This window comes from Cupressus sempervirens, chromosome 5 (assembly GCF_028749045.1).
Source record: "Cupressus sempervirens isolate cs-2001-9-10 chromosome 5, ASM2874904v1, whole genome shotgun sequence".
In the NCBI taxonomy this organism is placed as follows: Eukaryota; Viridiplantae; Streptophyta; class Pinopsida; order Cupressales; family Cupressaceae; genus Cupressus; species Cupressus sempervirens.
Window position 1 is genome coordinate 470,425,083 of NC_143122.1, and position 14,029 is coordinate 470,439,111.

At 39.2% G+C, this 14,029-nt stretch overlaps 1 protein-coding gene across 2 annotated transcripts in view; it reads right to left on the reverse strand.

Annotated features, from left to right (window-relative positions):
• Positions 1 to 14,029, reverse strand: part of LOC149556796 (uncharacterized) — an 88,986-nt gene that overhangs the window by 30,506 nt on the left and 44,451 nt on the right. For both annotated transcript variants that reach the window (XM_089831337.1, XM_089831338.1), the window contains exon 6: positions 697 to 788. In XM_089831337.1, coding sequence (XP_089687463.1) covers positions 697 to 788 — 92 coding nt within the window. The remainder of the gene's footprint in view (positions 1 to 696; positions 789 to 14,029) is intronic.

Consider the following 14,029-nt stretch of genomic DNA (forward strand, 5'->3'; position numbering starts at 1 on the left):
AGGGTACTACACTGGGTCTCCTTGTGCTCTAGCCTCCTCCATTGCCATCGCCACTGTCAGATCCCAAAACCCCAATACTCTTCCCTCAACTCTTCTTTCTCTATTCTTTGTGTTTGCAAGTGATAGAATGACCTTTTTAGGTCTTACTCATGCTTCACATACCCAAAAAAACAAAAAACAAAAACATTTAAAACTTCTTTTTTTGTCTTATCTAGGAGGTCATGGGCTTGAATCTGCTTGAGCTTAACACATCATAATAATTAATTTCAACAAATAATAATAAATAAATAATAAATATTCAAGGCTTTGGCCCATTACCTGTATATATATATATAAACACATCATAATAATTAATTTCAACAAATAATAATAAATAAATAATAAATATTCAAGGCTTTGGCCCATTACCTATATATATATATATATATATATATATATATATATATATATATATATATATATATATATATATAACACAACTAGGAAAGCATAAAGCAATTAAAATGAGGAGGGAAGGGGCCAAAAACATTAATAGTTCAAGTGTATTTTGATCCAATGTTTCCTTATAACGTATTGCAAACAAAACATGGACTATAATCAATATTCAATACACAAAAGCCTTTTGAGGTCATCAAAAGACTTGTTTTATAATTTGAATCTAAAACAAAAGCCAAGAGAACCAGTATAGAGGCAAACCTGATCAACTCCATCCTATAGTAATAAAAGTTGCCCCACTGTTGAGATGCCCCTTGTTGGTGTTTTGCAATGTAATATGCATGTGCCCAATCCTACGAAAGCAAAGCATAAAGATAGCATAAATCTAACAAGCTTGTATAATTTAGATACTATAACATGTAAATTAAACATGCATGCACGCGCACACACACACACACACAGATTTGTATTAGTGTGCTTCCATGCACATGTGGACCTGCATGTAGGACTTCACTTTGTCATGCAATAGCTTACTGCATTCGCAAGCACCATCAGAACCAAGACAAGGATGGTGGTCTCCTTGCTATCCTGCAAAAGTGCCTGACTAACTGCTGATTGCCACCTATTCTACTCATCACTATACTCTTAATGCTTATTAATACAATATGAAATATGTTGTTCAAGAACAAAGTAAAAACTAAAACTAATTCTCTTGCACAGTACAACTTATAAAGTTGAATAATAAGAAGGTTTTCAAAATAAAACATCAGCATTAAAATAGTCCATAGCAACTTCTAAATGCAAGCAATTAACAGTCTCGTCTCGTTGAATAATAAAATGAACATTCAAAGTCAAAACTTTTCTAACGTAGCAGCAAATACTGTAACACTTTGTGGTCCATCCTTTATTCTGTAATTTTGTGGATTATTTGGAAGGCTTGTAATAATGATGTGCTTGCAGAGAAGGACAGGAATCTTACTTAGTCTCTACAGAGACTCATTTATCTTGATGTTGCATTGCAGGTCACTACTGTGATTAAAATGAAGGAGAGCAAATTCCTACAGATCCTAAGAGAAGGAAAGGCAACAGTTGATAAAAGGGACATTGCATATGGATATACCACCATGAAGGCTAAAGAAGAGATTTAACTTTGAAGTTACCCTTGCAGAATTCATTCAGCAGCTGAAGCAGACTGGGCAGTGGAGACCAAAAGCTGAATGAGCAGAGGACCTGGGATTCAGAGATTATGAGGTCATTGGACATAATGTAGTTTCACCCGACTCCAATAACACAGATACAGACCATGAAATGCCGTCAGACTGGGATGATCATCTCCTAGACTAGTTTGAGCTGCTGGTTTTTTGTTTAAGTATTTCATAGTATAATCGTGTTTCATCTGCTGCAGTAAGGCAGCATTACTGTACTTTTTGTTTGTACTCCTGATAGATCTTGGACAGCTTCTTTGCTGAACTCTTGAGCTCTCTTTTTTGATACTATATCTCTGATGTAAGAATCTTTTGATATTAATTGATAAGCAATAGAAAAAATAAACTTTTCTAAACATATTCCCTATAAATCTCATTGAAAAAAATGAGCTACAGTAAGTCATTGTCATTATTCATTGTTGTTGTCAGACACTTTCTGAAGTGTTTGTGTTCCAAATGGAATATATGATTAACAGAATCATTATTCAGAAATTTGTCATCCAGTTGATGCAAGTGTAAATGCTATATTTCAACATTTAAATCTACTCAGACACTACAATTTGGGAAATTTCAGAAGCTAAATAATTTCCTTAGTTATTGGTGTATTGGAAAGGGTTTACACCAGAGAAATAATAATCTACGAAAAACTGCAATTACACTTAATTAAATATGAGTCATGGAGCCAGCCGATTCTTTCCCTGAAAAATCTTAATTCGTTAAAAAAATCCAGATTCATGAAAAAGTTAGGCTCATTTTCAATGATTTTTCCATTTAAATCATCTTAAAGTCATGTTAAAATTTTAAAAACAGAAAAAGAAGTGAAAAATCGTTGCAATAAGCCGTGAATCCCTACAAAAACTCACAAAATTACTGAATCACTCAGAAATAGAGGCAATCTTGGTACGGAATCAAAGTCAATGTGGAATCAGCATAGATGAGATAAGATAAGATAATATTATTAATGTCCACGAAAAACCAACACGGTTTATGGGACTGAGCATACAAACAGAAAAGCCAGCCAAAGCAGAAGCACCAAACGGTGATTGAGAAGAAACAAAAGCAAGAGACAAACAAGAAAGAAGACAAAGTAAGGACTAAGGGTCCTTCCTTGTCACAAAGAAATCAGTAATAGAGAGGTACACCCGTGAATGATCCATAGCCTTAGAATGCCGTGAAGAACCGCTATAGGACTATTGCTGCCTGGAGAGACGGGTGCAATGTCTAACCGATCTGGAATGAGAAGTAGTGGAAGGCCTTTTCAAACCCCGTGGAGGAGACAAGGGAGAGAAAAAGGTGGTAATAAGCTGATTTGAAGTACACCCTTGAGGTATAAAAGACTGCAGGGTAATCTCTCAAAGATGAGTGGCCTCCTGAAGATAAAGTGCAAGACACCGTTGATCAATATAGTTGAAGAACATCGAAAGAGAAGAACAGTCTCTGAAAAGGCAATAAAATCTCCCTCTGATCTCATAGTAAAGAGGACAACGAAATATGAAGTGGATCTCAGTCTCAACCTCTGCCAAAGTACATAACTGACATAATTGATCAGCTCAATCCATATCGTGGTCAGTCTAAGCCCTAAGGCAATGAGAACCTACTCTAAAAGAGCCTAAAGAAAACCATAAGGCATGATTTCAGCGCTGATAGAGATAAGTAGGGCGAACAACAATACCATCCTAAATCTCAAGAAAATGCTCAACATAGAAGGCCATCCTAGGTCATAGACCCCTCGAGGGATTACTCCAGGTAGTGGTAATGTACTGTCTATAAATATCTTGTCTAACGTGCTCATTCAAATCCTGACGTGAGGGGAGAAGATGAGCAGGAGCATCCAGCAAAAACTGATAAGGAGGAAGACAATCAATCTCAATCCCGATCGAATCCAACAAAGAGGTGGCTAGAGCGTACCAGCATCGAGACCTAGCAAATGTGTCGGATCTCATAATCTCCACCGAAGAACAGTATGCTAGATAAGAGTATCTATGCTGGTCAACATATGTCTCCATAAAACCACGAAGCCAATAAAGAAACCAAATCAAGTCAAAAATGACGACAAGTTTGAGAGGATGAGCACCATACTTAGCCAAGGCAATGTTGTGGGGGGTGAGTCTATGACATCTAATGATATATCATAACAGCAAAGTCTGAACCCAAAATAATTTGTTATTTTCTCCTTTAATTTTCTTCCCAATCTCTGGAAAACCCTAAATTGTGACTTTGATAAGAACCTAGCTCTCTACATGGCCTGCCCCATGGATTCTGATGTGAACAAATATATAATTAGTATATGGCACTTCGACAAAAAATAAGTAAACCCCTATAGTTTGTAATTAATTTTCTTTTTAACCTCTATAGTTTATAATTAATTTTTATTCATTTTTTAAATCAATGCTTTTAAGTCTAGATGCTCCATTCTTTTTAAAACTCACTTCTATCATTGGTCTAGTTTTGATCTTCTAAGAATGAGTCTTCATAAGGGGTATGGTTGCTTGAAGTCCATAACAAAGTGTATTTCTCTCTTCCTAGCTTGGAAGTAATGATTTGACGGTTCATATCTTGCTTGAAGGGTCCCATATGCTTCATCCAAGGTAGTCCTAATATGAGGTCTGTGTTTCCAAGTTCCAATATGTGTAATTGAGTTGTATATGAGTGTTCTCCAAGTGCTAACTTGAGGGGGTTTTGAGTATTACAAAACTAACTTTGTGTCTTGAGTATTCCAATTTTAGCCCCTTTGGTTGCGAGATAGGGCTCTCTCATTTAATTGTTTTGGCTTCGTTTTAGCTTCCGTTTTTTATTGCAATTTGGTTGGAGGTTGAGAACTAGTGTTCCCCTCAGTTTTGTTATGCTAGTTCAACCCGATTGGGTGGGAATGAACATATGAGGGTTTTTGAGTGTTTTAATTTGAAGTTTTGTAATGTTTTAATGGGTTTTGATTTTGTCGAATTTTGACGACTTTGATTTTTAGGCAATTTTTGCATTGCCTTATTTTGCGCACCACCCAGATTTCTCAAGTATTCTTGGCACTAGTTTTTGGTCATATGCCTAGGTGAGTAAATTTTACACTTGTTATTTCTGGTCATTTCTCATCCAACCCTTATTAGTTATTGATTTCGTGATGTTGGTCGTGCCCACACACGAGCACATGCGTGTGCGTATGACGATATCTTGTGAAACCCGATCTCCCAGATTTAGATTGGTTGAGATGTGATACATTTGGTGTTGGGTTGGGAAATTGCATGCCTATGGGCACTCATCACGTAATAAGCATGGGTATGTGGGGTAAACGTGTGGAGTGGCTTTTCTCGTGTACCCCGGGTCTAGAAGTGGTCCAACAAGGTAACTTGAAGAGGTTCTAATAAATGATAATCATAAATAAATAAATGGGGTATAAAACTTAATGATAAGATAAGAGAGCACCAATACAGTTGGCATGCAGGTTCGAGGGTGTGTGCCTGTCGGGTTGGCCTGCGAATCCAAGGGCATGGTGCATGGCCTCCTGATTGGAGTTGAGATACCACACAAACTAGCTTGAGCTTCGCAATGCCAAGCGACCTACACTCCACTAAGTCCCTGCATAGTTATCACATAGAGTGTCTAACCATGACCTATTGTACTGCATTGTCTCATAATCTTGGTTTCAATCCTTGTTCTATGTGGTGTGAGTTAATGCCTTGAATGATTGTTCCTGTGTTTGTGGACAAATCACTATCCCCATCAGCATGGCAGGAGTGGGCCTATGGGTACCACATGGCTGGTAGGCATAGCTACCTATACCACTGGTGGGGACTAGTATACAGAGTTGGCCTTCTTCCAGTCTAGACCGTAGTTTGGTGCTTCACTTGGATTCTTAAAGGATTTTGAAGTATGTTCCCCTTGTGATTTACTCTTTTCGTTGATGCCTTATTATCATGTTTAGAGATAGCATCTTGTTGTTCTTTACTTCATTTCACTGGGATATTGCTTATGTACAACTTGTTTATCAATAATGTTGTTTAAATGATTAGATGTTTCTGTGATCTATATGTTAGCATGTTAGGGTGTTCAGATTCCTTTCTTGCTCTCAAGCGTTCACTCCTTGAGTTTGGTGGTTCCAATACTCCCTGGTGTGGAGGTTCTGAACCTATCTGCTTTCCATTTTAGCTTTTGGCCTTTCTCCCTAGTCTGGGCAACATTAGGACAACTAGTTGGGACGATACTAGCAAAATATCGCCTGGCTATATTGAAAAATATCGCCTCAACTAGAAGAATATCGCCTAGGTTTTCTAGGAAAACCTGTTGTGCCAAACAGCAGGCACTTCCCAACTTGTCTGATGGATCCCGATGGGTAATTTGGATACCCTTTTGGAAGTTCTTGCTCCCTAGACTTTGGCAATTCGCTTTTGTGAAGTGTGATGTTTGGAGGTTAGTATTTGGTTATCTTATTGACGTGTTAAAGGTAACTTGACTTGTATGGATTAAAAACTTTGGAACTTTGGATTTGGGTTTAAAATGAACACTTTTATTGAATGCTAGTAGATGGAAATGAACTTGTATCTCTAATTCACATATGTTAGTTTTGCGTTTTTTGGTTAGTAGCGACATTTGAAGATCTTTGGGTTTGTTCATTCTTGTTAGTCTTCCATTGCAAGCTTGTGTGATCGATTGTTTAAATAAATAAATAAAATATATATTGGCTTATGTTTATCCTAGTTCCAAGGATCTTTGGGCTGGGCATTACATCTGGTATTAGAACCCATGTTTCAACATTGGGATCTTTGTGATATGCTCCCACTATGATAGTAGATATTGAATTGCTTATATATTGATATCGTACTTAACAGTTTGTGACTTGATATTCTTGTATGCTTTTGTTGAAGGGATACTCGACAAAATAATCATAGAGAAGAACAAAATGAAGAGCACCATGAGGAAGAACGTGAGGACGAAGGGGAAGGACGGGAAAACAATCAAGGTGGAGTTGAGGCGTTGGTGCCTTTTCTACAAGAGCTTATAGCTCAATTGGGACCTCGGGTTGAGGATTCCAACAAGATGGTAGATGAGGAGAGGGATCACAGAGTGCAGAGTCCCACATGTCAAAGCACGAGAATAGGGAGGAGCGAGTGCACAAGCATGAGCGTAAGCGCACACTGCTTGGTGGTAGAGGGTACCATAGGAGAGCCTACGGTGAGGGATGCAGATAGATCACATTGAGTTTTTGTGGTGGTTGACAATCGTCAAGCTAAGCATTAGGGTACCGTAGTAAAAACTACAGGTATGTTGGCTTTTCCACCACAATACTTTTCGATTCTAGTGCTTAAAAATTCTTTATTCCACCATCCCTTGTTCAATGATGTGGGCTAGTGGCATCACGACAGGTAGATAGGTGGCAGGTTGAGTTAGCCACAAGATTCAAAGTGTCTGCAGATTCCTTGTTTAGTGGCGGTGTGTTGGTCTTGTGCACCTTCACCACAATAGTCAATCTTTGCATCCTACCCTTAGGATCTTACGGCATCGTGTTGGGTATGGATTGGTATGGATTGGTCGGCCTCCTATTAGGTGAGTATTGATTGCCTACGTAAGTAGGTTCAATGTGCTAATGACACAAGTGGGTAGATTGAGCTTGTAGGGGTCCAGAGGCCAATCTCACTTCCAATGATTTCAGCTAAGCAGCTGAAACAGAGTGTGTGACATGGGCAACAAATGTTCGTAGTCTCTATTAGTGACCTAGAAGAGGTTAAGAGTCGAGAGGCATTGCTTGAAAATCACCCACTCCTCCACGAGTATGGAGATGTGTTTTCTAATGAGATATTGAGTATGCCGCCGCAACCCGACATTGACTTTTGTATTAATCTCATCCTAGGAGGAGAGCCTATTTCTTGGGCACCTTACTGCAACGGCATAACTACCCATAAGTTGAGTGAGGTTCAATTGCAATTAGAGGGATTATTGGCCAAGGGCCATATTCATCCTAGTGTATCCCCATGGCGTGCACCAGTCATCTTCGTAAAGGACGGATCATTGCAATTATTCATTGACTACCAGCAGTTGAATAAGGTGATGGTGAAGAATTGATATCCCTTGTCAAGGATTGATAACTTGTTTGATCGAATAAAGGGAGTGAGAGTGTTCTCGAAGATTGATCTTAAGTTGGGATACCATCAACTTCAAATCCATGTGGTTGATATTCATCAGACAACTTTTTTGTACATGTTATGGGCATTATGAGTTCATGGTTGTACCCTTTGGGTTGACCAATGTGCCATCAGTGTTCATGAGTTTGATGAACGAAGTGTTTCGCACTTACCTCGATTGGTTTGTCCATGTATTCCTAGATGAAATATTGATCTACTCAAAAACTGTGGAGGAGCATTAGGTTCATTTGCGTCGGGTATTGCAATGCTTACATGATCATCAGTTGTATGGCAACTTGTGCAAGTGTGAATTCATCCAGTCTGAGGTGAAGTATTTGAGACACATCATTACGGGTAATGGTATTGCAGTAGATCCAACTAAGATTCAAGTTATTATGGATTGGTCAGCACCCACTAGTGTTCCTGAAGTTCGTAGCTTCATGGAGTTGGCAGGTTACTACTGTCGATTCGTGAAGGGTTTCTCACGTGTGACTCAACCTATCACATCTCTTCAAGGGAAAGGGAAGAAATATATCTGGACCGATCAGTGTGAGTTAGCCTTTGAGGCTCTTAAAAAGCGATTGACCAGTGTGATTGTCCTTGTAGTGCCCAATCCTGCGAGTGATTTCATGGTGTGCACGCATGCGCCGTTAGAGGCAGTGGGGGCAGTGTTCATGCAAGACGGTCGAGTGATTGCATGAGTCTAGACTCTAGAAAGCTCAAGGACCATTAGTTGGCTACTGAACTACCCCTCATGATTTGGACTTAGCGATCGTTGTGCATGCGCTTTTGTGCTAGATACATTTTCTTTTAGGACACAAATTTAAATTGCATAGTGATAATCGTAGCTTGCAATATATTTTTACTTAGCCAAACCTAAATGCACAACAGCGTCGTTGGATGGATTTATGTGAGTACGATTTTGATGTTCATTACATCAAGCGTAAGGAGAACATTGTCGCTTGTTCTCGCATGCCTTGAGTAGAGGGCATGAGATATCAGTGTGTCATTGGGGGGTGGATTTGCACAGTTATATTCTAGAGGCCTTCCCTAGTGAAACATGGTATCAGGAGGTTAGAGCAAAGATTGAGTCCGGACGTACCCTTGAGGGGCAATTTTCTAACTATTACTTAGAGTCTGATGGGCTATTGTGACACTTAATGCGCATATATGTGCTAGTGTTAGGAGATCTTTGCTCCTTAGTTTTGTCAAAGGCACATTGTGCATCGTATTTGCCACATCCTAGTGTCACAAATATGTATGCCGACCTTAGACAATTGGACTTTTGGGCAAGGATGAGATGTGATGTTGCTGATTTTGTTGCTCGATGTCCTGAGTGCCAGAGGGTAAAGGCAAAGCATTCGCATCCTACGGGTCTTTTGTAGCTACATTCTATTCCAAAGTGGAAGTGGGACACAATATCTATTGATTTCATCATAGGGTTGCCTATGTCATCACGTTGTCACGATGCTATTATGGTGACAATGGACAAATTGTCCAAGGGAGCATACTTTTCACCCATGAGAGCATCCTATATAGTTGCCTCGGTGGCTCATGTTTTCTTGGAAAAGGATGTTCACTTGCACAAGTTCCGTCATAGGATCATTTTAGATAGAGATTCTATGTTTACTTCAGCATTGTGGACATCTCTCTAGCATGCTTCGGGCCCACAACTCAATTTTAGTTCGGCTTATCGCCTAGAGACAAATGGTCAATGAATCAGGTTCTAGAGGACATGCTTCGCATGTATGTGATGGATCGAGAGACAAGGTGGGAGAACTATTTGTACTTGGTAGAGTTTTCTTACAACAATGGGTATCATAGTTCTCTTGGCATGTCACCTTTCCAAGCCTTGTACAATAGACCATGTTGTACTTCGTTGAGTTGGGATCGTTTAGAGAACCGAGTAGTTTTGGGTCCAAAGATGCTTTAGGATATGGAGCAGCACATTGTTCGTATTAGAGAGCATTTGGCCACCATCTGTTATGGGAAACGCTCCAAAGTGTCACATTTTGTTGGACCTTTTGAGATCCTAGAGCAGATCAGTCCTATTGCTTATCGTCTAGCATTGCCACCTAGCCTATCGCGCACCCATGTTGTTTTCCATGTTCCTGTTATGAAACAATATATTCCCAACATGACCCATGTACTTGATTGGGATGCTTTATAGGTCGAGGACTAGCAACTTTCTTTGGGGCTCATTTGCATCCTTCAGCATCAGAGGCTGACCCTTAGAGGTCAAGACATAGAGCAAGTAAGGGTCCAATGGGATTCGAGCGATGAGACTTCAACTACTTGGGAGGATACCACACGATTGCGAGAGATGCACCCCTATCTTTTTGCAGGCTTCCAAGAGTAAGCCCATACCTAGTGGGGGAGGATGTCGTGCCTCCCGCATTTGCATTCTCTACCATCACCTATTTTGATTCGAGAAATACTTTATGATATTCATGTATATGTGCATTGAGACGCTTTGATGATTTGACATTTTTTTGATTGTCAATATCATAGCTGATAGATATTAGATGCTATACTATTCACTTTGACGTTATCTGCATGATGATGCTAGCGATGTGACATGATGCTTTATGATGATATCTGGTTGTTTTTGTATTTGGTTATGAACTCTATTTATGGATATGATAGACAAAATTTGATTTTTGGCTGATGTGCTTGTGCTACAAATATTTGCCTTGTTCTTGCAATAGACTCTTATTATGATGCAAATGAATGATTTAAATGGAGTATTTTGATGAATTTAATTCAATGATTATTTCATGATGCTGCGCACTATTGCTTAGACTATATTATTTATTGTGCATCTATACTTGATCAGGTTGTTTACTGGGCAAGACTTACATCCCTGGTAGTGCCACATGGAGTTAGTGATTTGGCTATCATACTAAACAAATGTCATCCCTGTATGGGCGATGTATATGCTTTAATTAAATAATAAACCCTCTGGTTAATTGGTCATATTCATTATTCATTTGTGTCTAGACCTGTGAGCGTGTTTGTGGATTTAGGAGTCCACAATGGTCAGAAAATTTGAAAAATCAATGTGATGTAAATGTTTAAGGGAAATTTTATATTTGATTTAACTTATTTTAAATCCTGACTAATTTGTCATAGCTGAATTCCATTTAATTAGAATTACCTGATTTTATTTGGGTTAAAGGGGAATTAGTTTGTTTGTTTTAATTTATTTTTCCCTTTTATGTCACTTTGCAAAAGTGCATATCTTGGCCAAAAAGTGAGTTTCACTCACTTCTCACATTTTAATTCATAGTTTTTGGAGCAAATTCTCCAAAACCTTCTTGTGAGCATTTGGTTTTTTGTTCGTTGCAAAAGTTGTGCTCATGTGATCATTGCGAGACTAGACTCATTGGAATCAAAGCGGGGAACTTGTCCTTTGTCAAGCGTTTCATTGCTTTCCGCAGTCCCATTATTTTGTGGCGTCTATTCCTCTTTTTGCCCCTTTAGCTGCAAGGTAGGGCTCTCTCATTTAATTGTTTTGGCTTCGTTTTAACCTTTGTTTTCAATTGCAACTTGGTTGGAGGTTCAGACTAATATTCTCCATTTTGGTATGCTAGTTCAACGCGGTTGGGCAAGAATGAACATATGAGGGTTTTTGAGTGTTTTAATTTGAAGTTTTGTTAGTGTTTTGCTGCTCGATTTTGCATATGAGCTTGAAACTCGAATTTCATTTCATTATTAGGTGTTTGACCCCCATTTGGGAAATGGGTTTTAATTTTGTCAAATTTTGACAACTATGATTTTTAAGCAATTATAACATTGCCTCATTTTGCGTGCCACCCAGATTTCTCAGACATTTCTTGGCATTGGTTTTGGTCATGGATTTACCTTGTATTCATTGGGATTTGTGTTGAATCCGTACTCCCAACAATATGTGCGATTTACACTTGTTATTTCTTGTCATTTCTCATCCAACCCCTGTTAGTTCTTGATTTCGTGATGTTGGTTGTGCCCACACACAAGCACGTGCGCGTGCATATGACAGGATCTTGCAAGACTTGAACTCCCGGATTTAGGCCAGTTGAGATATTATTCAATTGGGGTTGGGTTGGAAAATTGCATGCCTACGGACACTCATCGCATGATGAGCATGGGTATGTAGGGTAGATGTGTGGAGTGGCTTCCCTTGTATACCCCGAGTCTAGAAGTGATCTAACAAGGTAACATGAAGAGGTTCTAATAAGTGATGATCATAAATAAATATAGGGGTAATAAAACTTAATGATAAGATAAGAGAGCACCTATACAGTTGGCCTGTGGGTCCGAAGGTGCGTGCCTATACGATTGGCCCACAGGTCTGAGGGCATTGTGTGTGGCCTCCTCATTGGAGTTGAGATACCACACAAACTTGCTTGGGCTTCCCGATGCCAAGCGACCTACACTCTACTAGGTCCTTGCATAGTGTGTGACCATGACCTATTGTATTGCATTGTCTCATAATCTTGGTTTCAATAACTTGTTCTGTGTGGCGTGAGTGTTAGCCTTGGATGATTGTTCTTGTGTTTTTGGACAAGTCACAATATCCATAAGCAAGAGGGGAGTAGGCCTGTAGGTACCACATGGTTGGGAGGCATAGCTACCTATACTAGCGTTGGGGACCAGTGTACAGAGTTGGCCTTCTTCTAGTATTGATCGGACTTTGATGCTTCCCTTGGATTCTTCAACGATTCTGGAGTATGTTTCCCTTGTGATTTATGCTTTTGGTTGATGCCTTATTATCATGTTTAGAGATAGCATCTTGTGGTTCTTTATTTCATTTCACTGTGATGTTTCTTATATACATCTTGTTTATCGATGATGTTTAAATGGTTAGATGTTACCATGATCTATATGTTAGCATGTTAGGGTGTTTAGATTCCTTTCTTGCTCCCAAGTGTTCACTCCTCAAGTTTGGTGGTTTTGGTACTCCCCGGTGTGGAGGTTCTAACCCTATCTGCTTTCCGTTTTAGCTTTTGGCCTTGCTCCCTTGGAGGTTCTAACCCTATGTGGTGCTCATGCATGCATGTATGTATGTGCAAGTGTACATTTATGTAGATAAATATGCACGCATCTGTCTATGTATATGCAGAGATGTATATATGTAGACATGTATGTATGTGAGTATGCATGCATATATGTATGTAGATGCATGGGTATGAGTAGATGTATGGATGTTCGTGTGTGTGAGGATGCATCATGGGTGAGTATACAATCGACGATGCCTAAGAATGCAAAGGCAAATAATGTCGCAGTAGGTGCTATATACATGACAAGGTATGTTTTTATTTCCCTACCTTAATTACATTTTTGTTTTAGAAAGCTTAAATTCGCTATAGAAAAGCCTTGAACCAGGCAATCAAGGTTTGAGGTGAAGGTCTACCCGCCTAGGTGTAGCAAAGCCTAAAGTGCAAGGGAATCAAGGTGATTCTTGTTCGTTGGCTAGAATTGATTGTCGAATCCTACCGGAGAAGTGACAGGCTCTTGGATTTCCAATCTGCAGATTTAGGAACCAACACATCCTTCCTCCAACTTGCTAGTATGACCCTACAAATTCCTCTTGTTCATACGACCTTCCTCCATCTTACTCGTATGTTTGCAAAGTTCTTCATGCTTGTACAACCCTCGTCCAACTTGTTCTACATCCATACAGTGAATCCCTTCTGCTACTACTCGTACAGACATACGATGCACTCTCCATGTTACCTTTTGTACATTTGTATGGTGAACTTCAACTCGTATGTCCATATGAGATGTTTGTCTTCGTGTATTCCGACCTTGGTCTATACAGTTTGTGCCTTGCCTTGCTTTGGTGTCTAGCCTAGTGTACGTCGGCTCTTTTCCACCTCTCTCCATATTAGCTAATGGCCTTAGATGTTGTCCTCCTTCCCTAGTGATTCTTCTTTCCGCTTGACAGTTGTTATGTTCCTTATCCTTCTCATCACTAATTCATTACTTGTCCATTCCAGGGTTAGGTTTCCTTTAGTGTTTTTTCTTCAGTTACCTTTCCCTCTATTTCTTTTTTTCACTTGTCCATTTATCAACTTCCTTGATGAGATTTATATCCTATATATTTCTTTAATTTGCTTAAGTGTCTTACCTCATTTTGCTTTGTAGTCCCAATTTCTTTCCTCGATTTCTTCTCAAGTCCTTCCTCATGTATATGCCTTTATTTCTTCCCTATTTCTTTTGTGTATCTAACTTTTACCTCAGATGCCTACTGCCACATACAAGTAGTCAAATATGTCTAATAACATTTGTTTTCAC